The sequence below is a fragment of the Lithobates pipiens genome, unplaced genomic scaffold (genome assembly GCF_037356315.1).
Source record: "Lithobates pipiens isolate NorthernLeopardFrog02 unplaced genomic scaffold, aLitPip1_a1.2 Scaffold_18, whole genome shotgun sequence".
NCBI classification, from domain to species: Eukaryota; Metazoa; Chordata; class Amphibia; order Anura; family Ranidae; genus Lithobates; species Lithobates pipiens.
This window is the reverse complement of record NW_027507758.1, coordinates 400,828,925-400,855,272: the sequence shown is the minus strand read 5'-3', so window position 1 is coordinate 400,855,272 and position 26,348 is coordinate 400,828,925. Positions and strand designations below refer to the sequence as shown.

The window sequence follows — 26,348 nt, the reverse complement described above, 5'->3', positions numbered from 1 at the left end:
TGATATGTCAGATTTATCCTTCCTGGAAAAGTACCGGCATTAAAATGAACAAGTTTACAGTCACATACAAACAAATGCTGAACATACAAATAGAAAGCAACCATCCTCAGAGGCTCCAATACAGACCAGCAATGGGTCTCTGACTTGTTTAACAGCATGAAACAGGTGACGTTTGCTTCCATCTTCAGCAGAGGAATCAAAACATACATGATGTTTAAACTTTCACAACACTGGTGGGGTGGGGGATAAATCATAAGACTTTGATAGTTTTTTTTTTTTTATGTCCTCTACAATTCCAGCAAAACACTTGCTTTGGTATCGACAACGGAGCACTGCCCGCCATGTACAGCAAGATCCAAAACAGATGAGGATGGTGATGAACATTGCTTTGTCTTTTTATGGGAGAACAACAGCACATTATCTGATGGAGGTGCTACCTGCATAGTCTCTGGAACTAGCAAACAAAGAAGCATCGCTGAGGCTATGATGAAGTTAGCAGATGAATGTGGCATTTGCTTTATGCAAGTGAACAAGCCACAGAATCAATCTAAAAACTGATGACAGGGTAAACTAGGATGTTCCACAGATGTGTGATGAAATCCATGATTTGGAAACATGAAGTGGAAATTGCGCTCCAGGACTAGTAAACAGGCCCAAACCACCAAGAGAATGAAATAGAGTACGGTCTTATAAGATGTCTCCAAATGTCTCTTTCAACCCTCCGGAGATGCTGCTAGGGTTGATCTTCAAATCAGTCCAGCCAGAAGAAACTGACTGTAAATATCTGTTGTGTTAATTTGTACAGGCTATGTACATTCTATAAGGTTCCTTAGTGCTACACTGTTGTACTTTTTGTCCCTGCAATTTGAGGACGTGCAAATTCCACAAAGTCATCAATGAGAACTGGCCATGCTCCTGTAGAACAAAAAAAAGCAAAGTCAGATAATGAAGCAGAAAGTGTAAAAATTTCGATGCAAAAAAAAATAAAAAATCAGTCTATTAGTCACAATTATATTCCTGTTTTTGTGTTCAAAGACTTTCACCAAATGAATTGCTATAAGCCTGCTACTTACTCTGCCTGTTCTGTCAGCAATGGGGTGAAGCCTTCCTGGAAAGGCTAACTCTGCCAGGTTTTTAAAGGCCTGAAAAACCTATTAGCAGGTTCAGGCACCGCCCTGTAACGGGGTGCCTACTGCTAGGCATATACCATAATAAAAAATAGTCAATATCTGAGGGCTTCAGGCTGCTTTGGATGGCAATGCTAAAGTGGAAAATGTAAAATGTAAAATGTAAAAATGTTTCCTACAGGTACACACTAACCCATACCTTCTTCATCGTAGTTTGACATATCATCTGCTATCATTGTGCTGAAATCTAGTAGAAGGTTCCATGTGTCCTTAGGTATTGATCGTTTATGGTGTTCCTGCAGGTAGAAAACACATTTTAAGTAAAACAATACTTCAATATAGTTGTCATAATGCATACCACATAAATGTAATATTCTAAGTAAGGTTCACCAGACTGCTACTCTTGGCTCCTCCAGCATACATGCACTGTGATGAAATTGGCCTAATCACATTCCATTTATCTTGAGGAAATAAAAGTATCTTGATTCAGTAGGGTAGTACAAAGAGCTAAATGTGGTAAGTAAACTTTTTACTGAACCAATGAAAGGTAACATCTGACTGATTACTATGGATTTCTGCACACAGCTTCTCACTCTTACTAAACAGGCCTGAAAATGTTGTACTTCACAGGACTACCTACTGTTTCTAACATATGGAGGTGGTCTCAGACTGTAGCTGCCAATTAATGTAAAAACAGTTACTGACATTGTAACAATAAATATTTACATTTGTTAAAAGTACAACTTGACAAAAAAAAAAAAAAAAGAAATCTTACCAATAAAAACTTGTTCCATAAGTCTAGGAATTTGAATCGTCCATTTAGTACTAAATTCCAGTAGGCAATGGCCATCTCTAAGTCTGAAAAAGGACAGTTGACAGTCATTTTACAGAGCATTCATTTTAATACGCAAAAGGCTACTAAAGGTGGACCTATCAGTAAGGATACTTTCACACTGAGGCGTTTTTCAGGTGCTTTAGCGTGTAAAGCACCTGAAAAATGCCTCACCCACAGCCCCAGTTTGAAAGCCTGAGTGCTTTCACACTGGGGCGGTGCACTTGCAGGATGAGAAAAAAGTACTGCAAGCAGCATCTTTGGGGCGGTGCAGGAGTGGTGTATACAGAACTCCTAAACCACCCTGCCCATTTAAATCAATGAGCAGCACTTTGACAGCAGCGCTTTGCGGCCGCTTTTAACCCATTTTAACGCCTTCCAGAGGGATAAAAGCACACCGCTAGTGGCGGCAAAGCGGCGCTTAAACAGCAGTAAAGTGCCACTAAAACGCTGCTTTACCACTACCACCCCCACCAACTCAGTGTGAAAGCGCCCTAACTTCACAAGCCTTCGCAAATATATTTCTCTTAATTTATAATTTGCACTAAAAGGTATTACAACCCCAATTTCTAAAAAGTTGGGACGCTGTATAAAAATCTACAGCCACACCATAATCCCTCTTCAATGATTTGGACCAGTGCACAAAGAAAGGTCCATAAAGTCATAGATGAGTGAGTTTGGGGTGCAGGAACTTGACTGGCCTGCACAGAGTCCTGACCTCAACCCGATAGAACACTGTTGGGAAGAATTCGGAGACTGTGAGCCAGGCCTTCTCGTTACACTTGTGCCTGACCTCACAAATGCGCTTCTGAAAGAGTGGTCAAACATTCCCAGGCACACTCCTAAACCTTGTGGACAGCCTTCCCAGAAGAGTTGAAGCTGGAATAGCGGCAAAGGGTGGGCCAACTCAATATGGAACCCTACGTACTATGATTCGGATGCCATTAAAATTCATGTGTGTGTAACGACATTCATCCCAATACTTTTGGCAATATAGTGCATCTTTCAGCATTGATGGTTTCTTTCCAGATGTGCAAGCTGCCCATTCCATACACGCTAATACACCCCCATACCATCAGAAATGCAGGCTTTTGAACTGAGCACTAATACCTAGCCAGAAGGTGCCTCTCTTCTTTTAGTCTGGAGGACACTGCACCCATGGTTGCTAAAAGTGTCAAATTCTGACTCGTCTGACAAAACAGTTTTTCACTTTGTAACAGACCATTTTAAATGAGCTTTCCCCCGGAGAGGACAGCAGCATTTTTTTGGATCATGTTCACATAAGGCTTTTTCTTTGCATGATAGAGCTTTAATTTGCATTTTTTGGATTGCACAGTGGACTGTGTTGACCGTGAGCCCATGCATGTCCATCACAGAATCATGCCCATTTTTACTGCAGTGCTGTCTGAGGGCCCGAAGAACACAGGCATCCAATATTATGTTTCAGCCTTGTCCCTTATACACAGAGATTTCTTCAGATTATTTGGATGATTTTATGTACTGTAAATAATGACATATTTAAAGTCTTTGCAATTTTACACTGAGGAACATTAATCTGAAATTGACAATTTTTAGACACAGCTTTTCAGATTTTGTGAACCTCTGCCTATCCTTACATCTGAGACACTCTGACTCTCTAAGATGCTATTTTTAAAGCCAATCATGTTACTGACTTGTTGCCAATTAACCTAATTAGCTGCAAAATGTTTTTCCAGCTCCTCTTTTTTAGTAACACTTAAGCCCCATACACACTATCAGATTTTCTGCTGATCTTTTCCTTCAGATTTACCAAAATCATAAACTGTATTTATCGGTGTATAACACACACTTTTCCCCCTTAGACCCCTTTCACACCACACCGCCCATAGCGTCCGCGGTAAAACGACGCTATTTCTAGCTGCGTTTTACCGTCGGATTTGCGGCGCATTTCTATCCCAACTTCCCTACTTTTTTCTTAAAATGGTAAGTTTTCTCAGTTTAAATATTTCATGTTTTCTATTGTGAATAAAATACGGGTTTATGAGATCTGCAAATCGTTGTATTCTGTTTTTATACAGATTTTACAGATTCCCAACTTCTGTGGAATTGGGGATGTACATTATAAAAAAATTTTTTATTTTTATTACAATCCAATTAAGCAACTGAACTTAAAGAGTAACTCCACTTTTGTTGCAAAAACAACCTTACCCTCTGGGTGATCTATATACATGCCAGGGATTTTAACAAACTTTATTACAGATTCCTACCTTCTGAATAAATAGCAGTTTGTTTCTCTGTAAACATCATATATTGAGGTGCTGGCTACATGTTATATTATGTACAGTGTACATAAAAAAAAAAAAATCATATTGTATATGTGAAACACATCCCAGTGATTAACTGATAGCAAATCAATATCCAAGTACCATATGGCAAAAAAAAAATATATATATATATATATATATATATATATATATATATATATATATATTTAGTATCTCTTCACATCCACTTCTTTAAGTATTCACAACGAGCAAAATATTTTTATTTTGCACATGGTTAATACTTAAAGAAGTGGATGTGAAGAGATATAAATATATTTACGAAGGGCGTATTACAGTTGTTTATTTATATTGATTTATCACTTGGTAACACTAAGGTAAAAACTGTATAAGATTTTTTTTAATGGCATATGGTACTTGGATATTGAATTGCTTTCAATTGGATATTGAATTTCTGTCAGTTAATCACATGTGTTTCACATATACAATATAAATTGTTTAATTACTCTGTAGCTAATATAAAATGTAGCCAGAGCTTCAATATATAATGTTTATGATTAGTTTTTTGGCATTGGCCTAAAAATTGAAGGCAGCTTAATAACTTTATTATTTTGCCCATAGCCAATTTTCGTTTGGGAGTATCTCACCAAAAATTCAATTTTTTTGTTGCAAAGAATGCCCAAAAACTCGTACCTGTGCAGACTTCTGGGAAAATCAGTGAGCCAATCACACAAGCAGGAAATTACATATCTGGGTGGTGTTCTGTTCATCCTCTGTGTACAGAACGCCTCCAGGTTGCCACATTGCATTGCATTTACAGCACTGCAAATGTAAAAGGCAACTTTTAATAATGTTAAATGACGATATGACATGTGTAGCAATTATATATGCTATAGAATTAATTTATTTTGCTATTTTTCTTTTTCCCATGAAAGTAGAATTACCCTTTAAGAGGAACATTCCGAGAGAATTACCTCATCGATCCACAGCAGGCAGAGTCAAGCATTTCCTCTCTTTTCCCTCCCTTAGTGATCACTCTGTTCTGGTCTGACTGGACACCAAGTAGCTGAGTTGTGAGAGACTTAAGCCTGGTACACACGATCAGATTGTTGGCCAACCGAGCGTCTGATTTTTGTCAAAAGGGTGCCTGGATCTCGTCTTGCATACTAACAGTACACAATTGTCAGCCAACAAACACGAACGTAGTGACGTACGACGAGGAACTTCAGCTCTTGAGCGCCACCCTTTGGGCCCCTTCTGCTAATTTTGTGTTTGGTGAGCATTGATTCCGAGCATGCATGTTTGTATTTTCAACTTTTGTGTGACGGATTTGTGTACGGACCATCAGAAAATATAACAGACCGTTGTCCACTGAAAATTTACTAGCACGTCATCCAACATTTTTTGGCAGAAAGTTGGACAACAATTGTCAAAAGGAGCGTACTAACGGTCAGATTTTAGGACAAGAGTCTGTCAACAGACAATCACCTGCCAACAATCTGATCGTGTGTATGAAGTCTAAGGGATTAAAATTCAAATCAATTTATAACTTTTTTGAAATTGCGTTTTTCTGGATTATTCTGTTGTTATTCTTTCTCTCATTGTTAAAATAAACCTACCATTAAAGTTATAGACTGATCATTTCTTTGTCAGTGGGCAAACACAAAATCAGCTGGGGATCAAATACTTTTTTTTCCCCCTCACTGTATATGGTCTTATTCTAGGTGTGTTTTAGTTACTGCTATTTAATATTTTGTGTTTACAGACAGGGCAAATTGAATCAAACCTAGCACTAACCACATTGCTCTGTGGCTGTGCTGTTCTTTCAGCAGGAAACTCAATCCCCACTGCCTAAATATTTATCTTTTATTAATCTGCTTCCTCATAATGCTCCTAGAACAGATCTTTTAATACCAAGCATTTGATAGTTGTCACACTTTGCTAATTTCAAGTCAATGATTAGCAGCTACAGAAAAAAAATTAAAATGGCATTAAACCCAAAAGCAAACATTAAAAGAAAATGATGGGTTGTTTTTTTTTGCTCTCCTGCAAATGAATCAGTTAAGAGTGCAGAGACAAACTATTTACCACTGACAGGGGTGCAACAATGTTCAGCTTTTATTTATTCATGTAAAACGTTTATGCCAAAAGGAACAAAACTGTGTTGCTGTAACAGTTTGTGTAACTGTAGTGTGAGCTGGAGTTTGGCTTCAACTCTTGGTTTTAGGTTTATTACCGCTTTAATGGAGGCAGTGGGTTGTAGCCACAAACTGAAGCTGCAGCTGTCAAGGCTTTTACTTGCCAAATAAAAAGAATAAAAAATAAATAAAATAAAAAACACCACAGCATTACACAATTACTATTTAGAACTATAAAAATGTACATACCTGTACATGGGAAAATACATACACTTTGCATCTCACCTCTGTGTCTGTAGCATTAATCAGTTTTCAAAATTAATTTCAAAGTGGGTCCTCTTTAAAAAAAAAATATTTGTAGTGCCAAAATGTATTTGTATACTGTGTCTCTAATCATAGCAGTTGTCATTTCAACATACCTAGACCTTTTTGGCCTGGATTTTTTGCAAAGTTGAATGTAAACTGATAAAAATCCTTAAACCTTCCTGGCTCTTTTAATTCTTGTTCCATTTTCGGTAGCTGTGCTTTTAATTTTTCTATGCTGTCACACCTGGGAAAGATCCGTACAGAAACAAAAGAAGAAAATAATTAATCCAATTGGTAAAATATCCTATAAAGCGCCATATGATCCAAATGTCCTCACTGACAAGCAGGGATGTGGCTACAGATAAAAATCAACTCCATATGAATGTCTGCATTAGCAATATGGCAGCAACATTTGTAGCAGACACCACAGTTCAAGCTAAACAGATTTTTAAATCAGGATACCGTTAATTGCACTTTTTCATGGTATATTGTCTTAAACACACAAAAGGCTAGTAAAGAGGACACTGCATTGTGATATTACTGCTAAATTCCAGAAAAAAACTCCAGGCAGTTATTCATGAAAATATTTTTTTTGTTTTGTTTTTGGATAGGGTAGGTAGGGTTTAGAACCTTAGTCAGGTTGTATTACGTGTGTGTCCTTGTTAGGTTGTCCTGGTGACCAATGTTACTGAAACTGAAGGGAAGGGAAAATACAAATTGTTCCTAGAACAGGAATACCAAGGAAATCAAGCCAATGGGGACATTTGTTCTGGACATAAAAGTCTAGGAGGGCATTTCCCTCACTTTGGAATTTTATTTCACTTTCCGTTTTGTCTATAGCATGAGAAGTACAGGAAAATCTCCCCCCTGGGTTTTAGTCATTTTCATACTTCAACCAAAATAAAAAAAATAAAAGGCTTTGCCTTTGGAAATCCTTCCACTGCTGGAGCCATTTAAAAAAAATATAATAAAAATATAATTTAGATCAGAAAATTTACTTAAAACCACAAAAATGTTATAAATCTTCTGAATGCAAAGACCCTGTAAAAAAAAAAAAATGGTGGCAGGTTCAATTTATTTTATGTTATTTCATATTTGCGCTACTGTTTATTAAAGGAATTGTAAAGTCTCTTTTGTTTCTCTGAAAATAACAAACATGTTATACTTACCTCCTCTGTGAAAATGGTTTTGCACAGAGCAGCCCAGATCCTCCTCTTCTCGAGTCCCTGGCTGGAGTTTCTGGCCCCTCCCTTCTGTTGAGTGCCCTCACAGCAAGCAGCTTGCTATGGGGGCACTCCGAGCCAAGTCACAGCTCCCAGTGTCCAGTCAGACACGTAGCTGCATTTCGGTCGCACCCCCTAGCTGACCTTTAATGACAGTAGCTGGAGCAAATGGTGCAGCTGCTTTGTCTCAGGCAAAATAAGGGAGAGTCTCGGACGGCCGAGACACTCGTGGACATCGCTGGACCGAGATAAGGTTCAAGTAACTATTAGGGGGCTGAGGAGGGCTGCTGTAAACTTTCTGACTTTACAACCACTTTAAATCTATATTTTCAACAAAAAATACACTGAATTTTAGTGCATACAAACACGACACAATCCCCATTGTAGTTAAAATATAAGGGATGAGAATGCATCAAATATACAAAGTCTCAAAATTGCAAAAGCAACAAACTACAAAATTGTCCATAGGTGAACCTTTAAAAAACCTTTACAGGTCATGAATTTAAAGTGAATGTTGGCCCTAGAATGATTGGTCTCACTCTGGCACGTGTTCAATATTGAGGCAGTCTCATTTTCATGCACATTCATGTATGTGGGGGGCAGGGGGCCTTTTTTATGTTTTTTATTGTTTTTGTTTTTTTATTACTCTACATTATTTTAGACATTTTTCATTTTCTTTTTTACTTAACTTTATTGCCATCACAAGGGAGCTGCTCTCACACAATCGGCAGCCCAGGGTTCTAGTGGTCCAACATGAACTAAAACAAAAAAAAAAAGCAAATGACTATGCATGTACAACTTACCCTAATTCTACCATTCCATCCATAAATTCCTGCTTGGAAAACTCGCACTGTGTTGCTGCTCTGAATTTCCATGCAATAATTAGCACACTGACACTGGCCGGGTCGAGCGCTAAATCATCACAAAACTGCTGGATGCCATCTATTCCAATTTTATTTTCATCCTGAGGGTCTGCGTAGGAAAAATAAAAATAAAAATCAGCATGCTCAGACATCAGAAGGGACAGCCGGGAGAAAGAATGGATTGGGTTGAGTGTGCAGCTTGTCTGTACGGATGATTCTAATGCAATGCTCAGAAAAATTGCTAAGTAGGATAGAAAAAGCATGACATACTTAATATGGCAGCACTGACAAAGTTCAACATACAGGCACATAGCTGTATTTTTAGAACATGGACCAAGCCAGATTAAAGGGCAGTCTTCTGTAGGTACACCTGAACCCTTATTCACATGGGTGCCGAGACCAGTAGTCTGTCAATGGGCCTTGTGTTTTAGGAGTCTTGAGCCTCCAGGTGCTGTGTGCAGGCAGCCCCTGAAAGGCACGTGGGTAGGGTTGCTACCTCATCCCTTAAAACCTGAACACATTTTTACAGGTTACAAATTACAACAATTACACAGGCTAATTTAAAGAAGATAATGCACCGAGTTTAAATTATCACCTTAATCAGCCACAGAACCTGTGTAATTAATGTGTTCTGCTTTAAAGGGATGAGGTGGCAACCCTACATGTGGGTGAGCATCCCCAAATGCAGACAATATGTGTTTGGGGCTGCTCACTGGCACACCTGTCAAACTGGAACGAGCGGCTATTTCTGTGCAGCCACTGTGCCCCTATACACTTACCACTTACATGGCTGCATGTACCACCTGGTGGCTGAAGCCACATAAACACACAGCCCATTAAAGAACTACAGGCCTCAGCACCCATATGAATGAGACCTAATAGATTGCCTGACTGACTAATCAGGGTACAGGGTGTTGCAGGGTTTTTGTTTAATCAGTTTTTTTAATTTGTGAGATGTTTTTACAGATATTTTTTGTAAACATTACAAAAAAGGACAGAGACATAAACAAGTATCAAGCAAACTACATTCTCAGATGTTCTTAAATAAATTAGTGTGTAAACATATACACATTCACGGTATTAATACCAATAATGCTCATACACAGCACACCTGCAAACCCTCCTGCCCACCCCATGTGCTGACCCAAATTCCATCATCAAAATAACTGGCGCCATATTAAAGAAAGTCATTATCCCACTCATCCCTATCTGCAGCCACCTAGACCATATATCAAGGTGTATTTCTTAGTTGCTCCATGCTGCTCACATGCAAATTTTTCATAAGAGATGAGCTCATGCAATTTTGTGGCTCATTGTCGGAATGCAGGAGCTGTGCTCGAAACACATCTTATTCCACAATCACCCTATGAGCAGCAAATGAAAATCATGTTCTTGCAAGAGCAGAAATCCAGTCCAAACTAGAATTTTGCAGGTAAAAAAAAAATAACAAAATAGATTTTTCTTTTTTTTATTGAGAGCCTGGAAAGCATTGCACCAACGACCAGATCGTGGGTGCAATGCAGGGCTTTTGCAGACTCTGTGCGTAAGCTGTCTGCCTCATACATCGTACGGCCAAGCAGTTACATACTAAACAGGAAGCGTCAATGAACCAGCACAGTGCTCAACAGCACCATGGTAGTTCATTGAGAACTACAAGTGGACAGCTGCAAAGGCTCTAGGAACTTGTTGTTTTCTACTCACAAAACTCTGTGAATTAATTATGTGGTGAGGCAGAGCCCTGCACAGCCACATTCTTTGCAGATTGCGACAGGGTGGGGGGGAGAAGATTCCCCCCTTGTCTGTCACAATGGGGAGCCGGGAGCCAGAGGATTTGTAACATGCTACAAAAGGTGAACTTATTCTTCAAGCCAGGGTCTCTTTAAAATGTCTGTCTTTCTTATGTAGCATCAAAAACACGTGCACTATCCAGGGTAAAAGTCTGGGCCACATAAAAAGAGGAATATGAACAAATAGAAAAAAATAATTCTGAAACAGAAATAGAAAAATGACCCTCTGAACAAGGGATGAAACTAGAAGAGGAACATTTCCAATCCTTGCAGACAGCCAGATATATTGTATTCTCACCAGAAAACATTAACTAAAAAGTAAATTTGTTGCTAAAATGAAAATACATTTGCCAGAAACCGAGTTTTATAACAAAGTTCTGTTCTTACATTTGCTATGCATGTTCTGCAGATTTTGTTTCCATGTACTTGCCTGTACTTACCTTTGTATCTGTTATAAAGTTGTTCTAATTTTTTTCTGTCCAATGCTCCTTTTACACTTTCTCGGATATAGTGTTCGGGATTTTGGAAAAAGTTATCTGTGGCAACATCTAGCTTCCAGTCATTCTGGGACAGGCAACTTACTGCAGTCTTTTCACTAGATTGTGTGAAGATCATAAACTGGCGAACTTTATCTTTCTGCGAGGATTTCAACTTGTTCTGTGGAAAGAAGGCAATACCATTACATACCAATTACATCATTTGAAGTTCCACAACTACTGAAACATCCTTTAAAACCCTAAACACTACCAATTTTAATTTGGAAGTTTAGCTTCCCCAAGGGCCTCCGTAATAAGGCAATTTTAAAGAAAGGCAAGCAATAGTGATAAATTTCATATCTCAGAACAAGTTTCCTTCAGGCTGCATTCACACTTCTATTTTAAGGCAAATGCATTTTCCATGGAAATTTGTGAAAGCGCATAAAAGTGTACTTTGTACTTTGAATTGCACAATAAACAGATGTAAAACTAGAATTTGGCCTTAAAGTGGAACTTTACTCTCTTAAGGAACATTAAATATTTTTAATCCTTATACTGCTAGGCTTGGTAAATAGATAGGAATGTATATATTATATTGACTTGTTTTAAACTTAATTTTTATATTTCTTAAGTTGCTTCCTGGTTTCTGGTCTAGGCCAAAATGGCGTCATACATTCCAGGAGTCTTAATGTCACTTTTTTTTCCCCTTTCATCTGGAGGAGGGATATTCTCAGCCAAGCACTTCTTCCTGCCTGCTCGCATGCATGAGATAAAGGCAAATGGATTCCAGGAAGTAAATGCTAAATTAATCATTTGCCCTTACTCAAGATGATCATAGCTAGAACTGAATTTTTCAAAATGATTTCTCAATTTAAAAAAGCAAGAAAATATGGATGGACGAGTTTGCTTTGAATATTGAAAAGTAAATAAAAAGTGTTTTTAGTTTGTGGTACTCAAATGACGGCTACAGTGTGGACAGCTAGCTTATACGACAGCCTCCTGTGATCGTGTCACCCGTGCGCCTGCTGCGGGGCTTAGGCGGCATGCTCCGATTACAGTGTCCAGAGGACACTGCCCATTAAAGACTGAGGTAAAGAGACAATCAGTGGCGCTTTACCACATCCAATCACAGCTGATCACAGATGTAAACAGAAGCTAGTTATTGGAATGCCGTTCCTCATGCTAACAGCATGAGAAGAGAAACGATAACCTACATCTCTAAAAGGGACAAGTACACTGATAATCAGGGAACAGATTATCAGTGCAATCCCAACATGCTCACCAGTGCTGCCCAGCAGTGCCGCCTACCAGTGAAGGAGAAAAATTACCTGTTTGCAAAATTCTATAACAAACTCTGAAAAAATTTTTTATTTTTTTTTCAAAATTTTCAGCCTTTATTTCTTTAGCAAAAAATAACAAACCCAGTGATAAATAAATACCACCAAAAGAAATCTGTTTGTGTGGAAAAAAAATGATAAAAAATGTGTGGGTACAGTGTTGCATGACCGCGCAATTGTCATTCAAAGTGCGACAGCAATGAAAGCCAAAAATTGGCCTGGGCAAGAAGGGGGTAAAAGTGCCCATAAGTGGTTAAAGAAACCCAGTCACATGATAAAACTATTTTAGCAATGGACATCTCTGTAAATACAAGACTTTACCTTCCCTTCCACCCCCTTGGAAATCAACACTTCTAGAAGTATCGATCTCCGCTGTCCCCCACTGCCCTCATTGGTTCCTCCCTCAGAACTACACGGTTCTGAGGGAAGAAGAAAAAAATAAATAAAATCAGATTTTTTTCAAAAATTTTAAATCCGATTTTGGGATAGCTGCTTTCCTACCAGCCGTAAGTTGGAGTTTGGACCTTGGCGTAAGGAGGACTGTAGGAGACTTACACAAGTCCTTCTTGCGAACCGGACAAATACCTCGCCTTGAGAAATCCCTCACTACCCGTCGCGTTGGTTTCAGACGAAACGAGCCCTTTCATATGTCTGTAGCTTTTGCTCCCTATCGGATATCCTATCTGAAACTATGGGATTTGAAGATATGCTAGTACAGACCGACCCGCCGTCCCATATAGTCTCACAAATTTATTCAATACTACTTCACTCTTCCTCCCCTCTCAGGAGAAAGGGTTCAAATTAGTATCCAGATGCCCTGCAACTAAAGCCCCATACACTATCAGATTTTCTGCTGAGTTTTTACTTCAGATTTACCAAAACCATATAATATGAGGACAAACCTTAGGAGTTTCAATGTGTATGCAATCAGGCAGGCCCTTCTACTACATGGTTTTGGTAAATCTGAAGGAAAAACTCAGCAGATAATCCGATAGTGTGTATGGGGCTTATAAAACACTTCAACCCGTCCCTTTCAGATGAGTGTTGGAGATGCTTATCCTCAAGAAGCACTCTACTCGAGAGCCGATCACAACAGTTATTCCGATATTATCCAATGGGACAAGCATGACAATTTTTCTCGTACGACCCCAGATCGTACGATTTTCATTTAAACCGTAGTAGTAGTTGTCGTTTAAAAATCCAACACAAATACATGACACAACATCACTTCTGTTGTACAAGAATTTTATTCTGTTGTACAAGAATTTTCATAACTTTAGTAAAACTCTTAATGTTTGATATGCAACTAGCATGCAATAAAACAGATGATCTGTCGTAAGATTTTCAGATTGCGTGTACGGGGTTTTAAGCAAATACAAGAATATGTAATAGAATGTTGATGTTTAAATAAATAAATAAAATTGGAGTAGTTCAACTACGTGTGATTAACCTATTAACCTAAAATCAGTTCCGATATCGCCATTTTACTAACTCGACAGCTTATTCTAAATAGGAAACCTTCATTTTGTTTGCAAATATTAAATATTCTAACTACCAGCAAGAATAAGTACCGTATTTATCGGCGTATAACATGCACCCCAAGTTTAGGAGGGAAATTTAAGGGAAAAAAAAAAAAACTTCCATTTAAATGCCCATCAATGCAGCCTTATCAGTGTCCATCTGAAGCCTTGTCAGTGTCATTTGCAGCCTTGTCATGCAGCCTGTCCGTCATTGCAGCCTTGTCATGCAGCCTGTCCGTCATTGCAGCCTTGTCATGCAGCCTGTCCGTCATTGCAGCCTTGTGCATCGTTGTCCCCTCAGTGATAACGTCAGCTTTTATTTTTAAAAATGGCGCCGCCGAGATGTCCTGTGTATCTCGGTGGCGCTCGGTAGTTCTCAGCCGCCTTCGGCCGTACTCGGTGGCTTTGGGCCGCCGAGAAGGGCCGAAAGCCGCCCAGAGCCCAAAAATCACTGAGAAATCATGGAGGATCGGCGGATAACACGCACCCGCGATCTTCCCCTGATTTTAAGGGGAAAAAAGTGTGTGTTATACGCCGATAAATACGGTACCTTACATTTAAAGAGCACCTGTCATTTCAGATTCATCATGGCAGCACCTGTTAGCGGGCATCCATGTCCCTGACCAATCATACCTTAAGTGAACGGTACTGTCGGTGAGTCAACAGCGGGTCAGAGGAGGAGCCGTTGCGGGACAGAGATGACAGTTGCACTTTAAAAATTATGATTTAACCACTTAAATACAGGGCGCACAGTCATATGACGTCTGCAAACAGGATCTCTCATCCTGGGCAGGCGTCATATGGCGTCCTCAGCCTCTCAACGCTCCTGCGGGCCCCCAGCGCAGCGATCGGGGATAATGTGTGTCCCTTGGACACAGCCCATCCCAGATCCGTGTAAAGAGCCAATAAAAAATGTCTCTTTACCACCTGTGTCCAATCACAGCCGGTCACATGTACTGTCCACATGCACGGCGCTCGTGTACGCCCCTAGGGAGCATACAGAGCGGTGATCAGGGACAAGGCTTGTCACCCTCAAACAGCCCAACCCCGATCACAGGGCTCTTTACCACGTGACCAGCTGTGTACAATCACAGCCGGTCACAGAATGTCAACAAACCGTGGTAACGAGACGTTATCGGGTTCTCCTCCTCACACACCAATCATGTATAGGAAGGAGATTGCGGTAACATCTCGTTGCCACTTACAGTGTACTCCAATCACAATGATTGCGCCCCCCCCCATAAAGAGGGCCTGTCACAGTTCATCTCAGGAGGAGTAGCAGAATGTATTTTGGAGTGTCATTTTTGCTATATACATGCTTCGAGTTAGAAATATCTTATAAACTGACCACTTTGTGTAAAAAAAAAAAAAAAAATATATACGTTTTAATTTTTTTTCCACGTTTTCCGAAGACTTGTGCAAAGAAATAAGCCATTCAAAAGACTCATTATGCCTCATAGAGTACACTTGGGGCGTTTTTTTTCAAAATAGGGTCATTTTGTGGGTAATTCCACTGTCCTGGTGCTCCAGGGCCTTCACAAATGTAAAAGGTCGTTAGGAAATTAGAGGTGTAATTTATGCTCCTAGAAGCCCTGATGGCGCTCCCTACATGCTGAACCTCTCTGTGTGGCCAGGCTGTGTAAAAGTCACACATGTGGTATCGCCATACTCGGGAAGAGTATCAGAATGTATTTTTGGGTGTAATTGGGAGTATGCATATGCTGTGTGTGAGAAATAACTTGTTGTTATGACAATTTTGTGAAAGAAATAAATAAAAATTCTTAATTTTCCCAAGAATTGTGGGGAAAAAAAATTACAACTTCAAAAAACTCCCCATGCCTCTTATCTTTGACTGTCTAATTTTCAAAAAGGGGTCATTTGGGGGGAATTTGTACTTTCCTGACATTTCAGAGCCTCGAGAAATGAGATTCTGAGTCGTCAGTGCATCAGGTGTGATCAATTTTCAATGATATGCTAACTTTCACAAAGACTAGAGGTCGACCGATATGGGTTTTTCTCTGGCCGATGCCGATATTTAGAAATCATGGCGGCCGATAGCCGATATATGATGCCGATTTTTTTGGGCCGATATGTTAGGCCGATTTTATTTTATTTATTTATTTATTTTTAATCCCCCTTGATCTAACACACCTTTCCCACTGGGGCGTTTTAAGGCGCTTTTGGGCTAAAAATAGCGCCTGTAAAATGGCTCCCCTGCAGTCTGTGTGAAAGACAGAGTGCTTTCACACTGAGGCGATGTGCTGGCAGGATCTTAAAAAAAAGTCCTGCAAGCAGCACGTTTGGAGTGGTGTATACCGCTCATCCACCACTCCTGCCCATTGATATGAATGGGCACCACTGCCGAAGCGCATGCAATGCGATTTGGCAGCGGTGCTTCATGGGCGCATTTAACCTCTTCCTTGGCCGCTAGCTGGGTTATATGTGCCCCACTAGCAGCCAAATAGCACCGCTAAAATGATGGTAAAGAGCCGCTAAAACTTGCGTTTTACCATCAACGCCTGCCCGCTCCAGTGTGAAAGCCCCCTTCATACGTGATACAGAAAATTTCTTACACTTAAACATTTATTAAACAAAACAAACCTTCAATCAGTTTACTTGTATGTATGATTAAGATAAAAAAAAAAAATATATATATATATATATATATATATATATATATATTAAATAAAAACAGGTAGTCAAAACTTTTGGACAAAAAAAAAAAAAAAATGGGCTAACTTTACTGTTTTTATTTTATTTTTATTTTTTAAATGGTGTATTTTTTTCCCAAAAAAATGCATTTGAAAGACCTCTGTGCAAATGCCGTGTGACATAAAATATTGCAACAACCGCTATTTTATTCCCTAGGATCTCTGCTAAAAAAATATATATAATTTTTGGGGGGTCTAAGTGATTTTCTGGCAGAAAATACAGGTTTTTTTACTTGTAAGCAACAAGTGTCAGAAAAGATTTAGTCTTTAAATGGTTAAACTGAGAACTTCTACACACAGAGATGACTTCATTCAAGTGTAAACATTGTATCTTTCTGTTCTTTTCTTGGCAGTCTGCCCAGAGTGGAGGAAAGTGTTGCTATGAGGACTCAGTCAACTTAGACCATTCTATACAGAAGTCATTTCAAAGTCCCGCTGTAGTTCTAAATCGGCTTTTTATCAGCACAAATCGGCCGATGCCGATTATTTAAAAAAATATATCGGTCGACCTCTAACAAAGACTAAATCATATCCACTAATTTGGGTTATTTTTACCAAAGAAATGTAGCAGTATAAATTTTGGCCCAAATTTACTGATATGCACAGCACATGCTCTTCTGCCCAGGTTAGGATCTGGTTTACCTCTCCCTGGGCTGCTTGACTTCTGGTGCCCCCTTGGTGATTGATACAAGACACTGCTGTGGCATTGTCATATTGGATCCCGACAGGGCACCCCCACAACCTGAATGTCTAGGGCTGGGTACACTGCCCGAATCTCTAGAATGTTGATGGGTAAGGTCCTTTCGGTTTTGGACCATTTCCCTTGGACAGTCGTGTCTTCCATGACTGCTCCCCAACCTAAAAGGCTGGCATCTATTGTTACCACCTTACAGGTAAGGATTTCCCTTTCCGCAGATTCTCGGGTATCAACCAACTGAGGCTCTGACGCACTACTGTAAAAAGCATCGGAAAATCTAGCAAATGAACCCACCATCTTTCTCAACAACCTCATGCAAAGGAGAACAGAAGGACCCTTCTTCGCCCTGACCACCTGAACCAGCTCCTTTATGGCGCTGATATTTGCCTGGGGTAAAAACACCCTCTTCTGGGTTGTAGCTATAACCAAACCCAAGTACTCTAGTCTTCTTACTGGCTTTAAAGAAGACTTCTCTATGTGGTGACGAAGCTTTGGTCTAAGCGGGCTACTGACCGGTCTATCAAGAGCAGGTCGTCTAGGTAAGCAATGATAGTTATACTCTGGGCCCTTAATCTGGTCAGAGGAGGGGCTAGGACCTTTGTAAACACTCAAGGTGCAGTAGCTAGACCGAAAGGTAGAGCTACAAACTGAAAATTAAGTTTTTTTCCACTTCGAAACACAGATATTTCTGATGAGCGGAGAAAATAGGTACATGCAGGTATGCATCCTTGATGTCGATTATGGCATAAGTTCTCCTCCTTGTAGGATGGAGACTATTGATCGAATTGATTCTATGCAAAAAGATCACATTTTCAGGAACTGGTTTAGATCTTTGAGATCTAGAATGGGTCTGACATTTCCATTTGGTTTTGGCACCATGAAAAGGTCTGAATAAAACCCCTTCCATGGAATCCACCATGATCACTTTTTGCGTCAAAAGTCGGTCTAACGCTTGAAGGAGAGACTTTTTCTCCGGATCTTTGGGAACATTTGATCTGAGGAAACAAGGAGACGGGAATTCTCTGAACTCTACTTTGTAACCTAGAGTTATTGTGGAGACCACCCATCTGTCCTGAAAAATCCTCCTGCCAAACTCTTTGTGAACTGTAGCAGTCTTCCACCCACTCGAACAAGCGGGGGTGGCCCTTCATAAAGAGGCTTTAGCGTTCTGTCTTGTAGGGTGGTAGAAGGGGACCTAATGCATTTTCTTCCACTTTGTGAAGATGCGATTAAGGCCGTTAATCTTTCCTTCAATCCACTCATGGCTGAGGAAAAAACCTCATGAGTAATATATACAGGGGCTGAAATGCCAGAAGCAGTAGGTCTTTCAGGGGGGATGGTGTTGCAGAAGGAGGGTCCTCAGAGCCTGAGGGAAATCTCTTTGAGCCCCTATTTTTCGGGGTATTTGTACCTCCCCTTCTGCCTATAGTGCCAAGCACAAATGCAGAGGTACTATCAGATATGCACCCACTACTGAGCAAAATAGTCCAGCAACTGCTGCTGCTATCAAGGCTCAGTCTGATGATTTACCGAATCCAGAAATGCACAATGCTATAAAACAAGCAATCTGCTGAATATCAAACGTCATAACATAGGCAGTATTGGAGAAGTACCATTATTATCTGTATACACTTGTAAAATGTCCTTCAGGCCCTGTGTGTTTTTAAAGCGGAGGTCCACCCTAAAGTGGACCTTCCGCTCATTGGAATCATCCCCCCCTCCGGCGCCACAATTGGCACCTTTCAGGGGGGAGGGGGGTGCAGGTACCTGTACAGTACAGGTATCTGCACCCACTTCCGGCATAGCTATCTGCGGAAAGGGGCGTAGATTATGCCCCTTTCCAAAAGTCCCCCGTTGCATGCTGGGAAACACACAGATCCCAGAGGCAGCGGAACCATCCTTATTGCGCAGCGTGACTCGCGCATGCGCAGTAGGGAACCGGAAAAATGAAGCCGAAAGGCTCCACTTCCTGATTCCCATATCCAAGATGGCGGCGGCAGCACCCGAGAGACGATCGAGAGATCGGCTTCGGGTGCCGACATCGCGGGCGCGCTGGGCGGGTAAGTGTCCTTATTTTAAAAGTCAGCAGCTGCAGTATTTGTAGCTGCTGGCTTTTAAAAAAAAACAAAAAAAAAACGGCGGAACTCCCGGCGGACTCCCGCTTTAAGAACATTCTTTTTTAATAAAGGGAAGTTTTATATGAATAGGACTTGTTGGTTTGGTTGCCGGCAAAATCCCATAGCGCATTACAAAACAAAAAATTATGTGAATATGGATGGTGGCAACCTTTTCTCAGAACAGAGTGACTCTATATAAAGAAAAGAACAGAGGCAAACACACTGCTAAATTATGGAGTCTGCCCTTGCAATTCAGCCAATGGACAGAAGCAGAGAGTGCAGTTCAGTTCTTCCTTTCCTCTTCTTAGTGAAGAGATTCACTTGCAAGGTTATTTGCCAATCAAACAAAGTCATGCAGTAACCTCATGGGTAACCTCAAATGGCAAAACACACTTCATCACTGCATCAGGCCATTATATGGGAGTGTTGGTCACTGTGCAATAGCTTGTATAGCTAGCCATACTTATAAAAAGGACTCTACAATTTACAAAATTCAGGTTACATTTATATTAGAGGTTCACCGAATGAAAATTTTGGTGCCGAGACCAAAAATTACACTTTTGAAAAAAAAAAAAAAAAAAATATTATATATATATATATATATATATATATATATATATATATATATATATATACACACATATACACATATACACATATACACATACATAAAAATTGTACTATATTCAACTTTTAAATTAATAAGAATTTATTGGTTGGCCATTATCGATACCTTTAGCACAAGAAAAGCGAAAAGAAAAATGCATCCTTTTACATTCTATGTATGTCTTCACACCATAAGCACAGTAAAATCATGGTAAAATCACATGCAGTCTCAGCGCCATCATCAGCACCTTTTTCTCTATCAGCAAAATGCCGAGAACACAATTTTCAAACGTTATCTTTCAGCTGCCGAAAATTTCAGTGCATCTCTATTTTATATGAAAGATATAAGAAGACCAACTGGATAAGCTAAAGAGGCTTTATTAAATTTAACAGGACTGCAACATGTTCAGTTCCAATGTTATGAACTGATGATCTTTCTTTATTACTCAGCTTTACTATATATACAGTATGTGTTGTGGTGACAGACTTAACTTGCCCAGATACGAGGAGAGCATTACTCAAAGCACATCTGAACCCCAAACTTTATTTTTATTTTATTTTTTGGAGGGGGGCAGTGAATGTTATAAACCCGATTCTGTCTGTGTCCGCATTTGAGCCCATTTACATTTTTGCAGGCGTTAATGTGTACTGCCTTACATTAACATGTGGACCAAAAACCATATAAAATTGACACCGCTCCAATGCCCCAATCTGTTATCCCAGCCAACTGGCCTCAATGTTTGCAGGTGCTGGTAGGGTTGAATACGGGCTCATTTGAAACATTGAGGATTTTAAAAAAATGGGTCCCTTCCACACACTGTCTCAGCAAGTAGTGAGCTCATCTTACTAAAAAATAATTCAGCTTGATCTCCTACCCATCAAAGAACACCCCCTAACATGTTTTGCCTAAGATTAAGCACCTCTTGGGCAGTTACATTAAAGTGTTGCGTTAAGGAAACCTATAGAAATAAATTGACTGCCAATGCACCAATACCTCCAGAAAATGACATGCAACACAAAATGTGTATTAAAACACCCTATGGAGCAATACTACGTGTTGCAATGCACATGCGTTGCCTGGTACCACAAAGCATGTAATGTGCATATTACATTGCAAAGATATAAAAAAAGACTCTCAACAGGCAACAATTTGCCTATTTGACCTGGTGACCATTCTCACATAGTAGTTGAAGGAAAATTCAAAATTCTAAGTTGTCACCAGAAAAGAAATAGAGGGGAAATCTACCAATGGGAACACTTGTTTAACTTGCCAACTGCCGCACGCTGATGTACGTAGGCACAATGGCATGGTTGGGAAAATGGGTGTACCCATACATCCCTCCGTTGAAGCTGGGTAGCCTCGATGTCCGCTGATGGCCCATGATCATAGCAAGGTGAAGCAGAACGGGGAAATACAAACAGGGCATTTCCCTGTTCTGCCTAGTGACATGACAGATCTTCTGGTCCCTGTCATCGGGAGCAGTGATCTCTGCCATGTTCTAGTGAGCTCAACCCCCCTACAGTTAGAACACACAGGTAACCCTTTGATCACCCCCAGTGTTAACTCCTTCCCTGCCAGTGACATTTATACAGTAATCAGTGGCTATTTATAGATCTGATCGCTGTATAAATATCAGTGGTGTCAAAAGTGTCCAATCTGTCCGCCGTAGTCCCAATAAAAAAATAAAAAATCGCAGATCACCGCAATTAGTAGTAAAAAAAAAAAAAAAAAAAAAGAAGGTCGAATCTATCCCCTATTTTGTAGACCCTATAACATTTGTGCAAACCAATATATGTTTATTGCGATTTTTTTTTTACCAAAAATATGTAAAAATACAAACTGAGGAAGAAATTTGGTTAAAGCGATACTAAAGTCTCATTTTTTTTAGTTAAAAATAACAAACAAGTTATACTTACCTGCTCTGTTCAGTGGTTTTGCACAGAGCAGCCCCAAATCCTCCTCTTCTCGAGTCCCTCTTTGGTGCTCCTGGCCCCTCCCTCCCGTCAAGTGCACCCACAGCAAGCAGCTTGCTATGGGGGTACCAGAGCTGAGCCACAACTCTGTGTGTCCAATCAGACACAGAGCCGCAGCCCAGTCCCCTTTCTCTCCTCATTGGCTGATTGACTTTAATTGACAGCAGCGGGAGCCAAAGGCACCACGCTGCTGTCTCAGCCAATGAGGAGGGGAGTCCCGGGCAGCAAAGACACTCCTGCAGCATCGCTGGATCTAGATGAACTTCAGGTAAGCATTAGAGGGGCTGCTGTACACAGAAGGTTTATCTTAATGCATAGAATGCATTAAGAAAAAAAAAAAAAAAAAAAACCTTCTGCCTTTACAACCACTTTAAAGCCCAACTCCAGGCAAAAATAACATCTTAAAAACTAATCTCAGCCTACAGAGAACTGCCTCTGTGATCAGTGGATTGGCAGGGGCAATATCAAGCTCCTGCAGACATATCCTCCAGCTTTCTTGCCCATACCTCTGTACAGGTCATTAGAAAGTTGGGAGGACATGTCAGCGGACTAGGAGAGTGCTCCACAGCACCCTTGCAGTCCATTAAAGCCTAGTACACACGATTGTATTTTCCGCAGACAAAGTGTCTGACTTTTGTCCAAATGGCGTTGACCAGGAACTTGTCTTGCATACAAACGGCACACAATTGTTGGCCAACAAACACAGACGTAGTGAAGTGCTACATGGTTTTTCATCTCTTTGGGCACCTTCTGCTAATGTGTTTGGTGAGCACGGATTCAATGCATGTGTGTTTGTACTTTGGACTTTTGTCTGACGGACTTGTGTGCACACGCTCGGAAAATTCGACAACACACCGTTGTCTGCGGAAAATTTATAAACTTGCCGTTCAACATTTGTCTATGGAAAGTTGGCCTACAATTGTCTGGTGGAGTGTACAAACGGTCAGATTTTCCGCCAACAGCCTGTCATCACACAATTCTGGTCAGAAAATCAGATCGTGTGTAAGCCATCTGCTGTGGTGGAAGGTGGGACTTTTAGTTTTCCCATTCATAGATGGCTGTGAATGAGTGGCGCAGCTCTGCAGGCGGAGCCCCGCACAGTTGCACCATTTTCAAATATGGCAGCGGGTGTGGGAGAGGAACCCCCGCCTGCTGTCATAGGGAGCAGCGCTTAGGGACTGGTTCTGGAGCATGTTATGCCCCAAATACAAGTGTAACATGCTCCAAAAGGTGATCTTACCCTTTACCGGAATATAGTAAATTACATACCTTTCTCCTGGATGGTGGTTTCAGCAAACATCTTGTCCTGGCACATTGAATGCAGTCTTTAATACTTACCTCTTCCTTGCTCTGGAAATCTTGTTTCCTGCCCCAGGGACTGTATCATTTCAGTTAATTGTTATCTTCTTGGGGACTGGCCCCCTCACTGGCTCCTGTAGTTTCACTGCCTATGCAATAGGTTCCTCGCCGCTGGAACTTGCACCTCCGCCAAGACGAATAATCTACATCACACAATGATGTAGATAACAGAAGGACCCACTGGATACAAACAAAAAAAGAGCAGAGGTGGCTTGGAAACCTGAATATCACATGATCTTGACTCCAGGTAAGTAAATGAGGCATTTACACAAAAAAATTTCAGTGATAAACTAGGAGGTGGAGATTGGTCTTGCTTTATCTATGGTTGGGAATAAAAGTGGTTGTAAAGGCTCAAGGTTTATCACCTTAATGCATGAAGGTGAAAACCCTTCTGTGCTGCAGCTGCCCCCCAGAACCCCTTTTTTCTTACCCAAGCTCAATTCGATCCAGTGATCTGTGCAAGTCCAGCAGCTCCAGCCTCTGCCTCTCTCCTCATTGGACAGGTTGATAGCAACAGCAGCCATTGGCTCCTGCAGTTGTCAATCAAGTCCTGTGACATGGGAGTGGGGGGGAGGGGCTGAGTCCCGCTGTCTGTGTCAATGGAAGCAGCAGCAGGACTGAGGAGCGAGCACACATTGGGTGCACTCATGGAAAGTGGCTTTCTGCAGGGTACCTATAACGGGGAGGAGCCAGGAGCACCCCAGAAGAGGAGGCTTGGGCTGCTCTGTGCAAAACCCTTGCACAGAGCAGGTTAGTGTAACATTATTACTTATATATTTATATATATATATAGCACCTTTACAAACACTTTAAGGTCTCCAGCACATGGGTGATTAGGGGTATATACTGGATTCCAGCAGCAAAAATCTGCATATTCTTGCAGCTGGAAGACAGGTGTATGCAAACAGCAGAGGATGCTTTACCTGTACAAAGTAATGACAGGCTGCATGAAGCCATCACTGCTCACATTATAGCCACACATGCAGCGGTTACCTGTGCATACAGACAGGTGTGACCAGGCTCAGAAATCCGTCCCTGACAGTAGCATGGGCGTTTACCCATGGACAGCCATGACTGAAATTAAAAAACTGCTTTGGCATTAGATGAAAGCAGAACAAGTTGATCTGGCTGCTGTGGGAGGACTTGCCATAATGTGCAGGTATCACAGCAGCATATCTACACATTATGGCTCACTTACCTCTGAACTGTGCCCTCCATCAATTACAGTTCCATGCCCATGACGCTGCTCTGTCGCTTGGTTTGTCTTTGGCCATCGGAAAACAAATAATGTAACTCCTGTACTGTATATACATCGTCTCTTGGTTCTATTGACATGTACACTGCATCGTGCATATGTCATTGAATGTACACCCCTGGTCTCCAACCTGAGCCCCTTTGGCGCTTGGACCTTGAGGACACTCATCTGTGTTTCTCTTTTATAGCAGTGATTACTAGCAGTCTCATATAACATGTCTGAAATTACTACCTCCTGAAGCACGTCCCCAACAACTTATATAGCATGTTCACAGCCTCTGGCCCCCTCTTCTATCAGGGCTGCTGCCTCTGGCCCCCTCTTGTGTCCTGCCCTCAGTCCCAAACCCTCTCCTCTCTACCCATCTCCTTTGTTATGGTCACAGTCTCTGACCGTCTCTTGTATCATGCGAATAGTATTATATGACTATATCCTGTTGTGTGTCTGCTGTCTGACATTGACTAATCTCTGAATACTACGTGTGGCCCTTTGGCGATATTGAGGGTCACACGTGAGGCCCCCTCACATCAAGAAAGTTGACCACCCCTGGTGTAAACAGAAAGAAAGAACACCAATAGTAAGGATGAGCTCAGGCGTGTTTGCATGCTCCACGTGCAGAGCCCGCCAGGAAGTCGGTGCAGCGCTAATCACAAGCAGTGAGACATTGCTCCGATGTGCGGCTGCAGGGATCGGGCAATGTCTCACTGCCTGTGAGTAGCGCAGCACTGCGCCGACTTCCTGGCGGGCTCTGCACGTGGAGTATGCGAACATGCCTGAGCTCATCCTTAACCGAGAGTAGTGGTGGAATGCGTTTCAGAGGTGTCTGACAGGGGAGGGGGGGGGGGTGATATGTTGAAACTTCCAGAGCGGTTGTGGTGTAGCCCCCATCCACTTGAATTGGCGGTACTGCCTGCTAAATACGGAAGGGGGCATTTTGGCACTTCCATGACGCAACACATTGTAGTCGCGGAATGTGTACAACCCTGTAAAAACGCAGCTTGACCACCTGTGTATATCACTGCCTGTCAATCACAAGTATAGCTGAGCTCTGAAGAAGGGGTCCCTGGTTATTGATGAAGGCGCACCCCCGGGGACCTCTCATCTCACACAGATGAATGGGGAGTGTACAGGCAGCACTCCTCTCCTCACCTAGCAGTGGTCCATGTGTTGTGGGGGAATACCAGGGAGGAGGATAGGAGTAGGACTGTACAGTCTTCCCTGTGTGCCATGACACCAGAGGGCCAGCCCTGTGACAGATACAGCAGGCAGCCCTCCCTGTACACAGCTCACACACATGACATTACACAGGTGCTGCTTCCAGTCACAGCCAGCTAATCCCCTCCATCCCTGACTAGGCCCCGAGACCCCGAGCTAAATTTGCGGGTTAGCCGCCTTCAACAAGCGCCTCCTTCCCGTGTCACCTCCCCGCCTTAGCCGAGGCCTGGCACCCCTCAGGCCCCCGGTGTGAGCCCCGCACTATGTCAGTCAGCGGCCAACCAGCCCGCTCCTCTCTCTCTCTCACTCACTCACCATGTTGGTGCTCGGCCTCCCGGTGAGTGTGAGTGGCGCTCTCACGGACTCTCGGCGATCTCGCTCATGCGCAATGATGCTGCGGCCTGCGGCAGGCAGGGGGAGAGCAGGGCCGGCATAGGCGGCGAGTCCGGCCCGGGGATACACTGGGAGCACGGGGGCCGACACACAGCAAGGACTGAGGGGGGAGGAGAGGGACCGGGGCCTCACCCACCACACATACAGACAGGCC

The 26,348-nt window shown here is 41.7% G+C and overlaps 1 protein-coding gene across 1 annotated transcript; it reads right to left on the bottom strand.

The window, feature by feature from the left end:
• Window positions 1–26,348, bottom strand: DCUN1D1 (defective in cullin neddylation 1 domain containing 1). The gene is made up of 7 exons (XM_077487896.1): window positions 26,117–26,348; window positions 10,978–11,194; window positions 8,691–8,859; window positions 6,778–6,908; window positions 1,903–1,985; window positions 1,327–1,423; window positions 1–915 (listed from the first exon to the last, which is right to left on the bottom strand). The coding sequence occupies exons 1-7, from the start codon at window positions 26,117–26,119 to the stop codon at window positions 836–838; spliced, it is 780 nt and encodes a 259-aa protein (XP_077344022.1). The 5' UTR covers window positions 26,120–26,348; the 3' UTR covers window positions 1–835.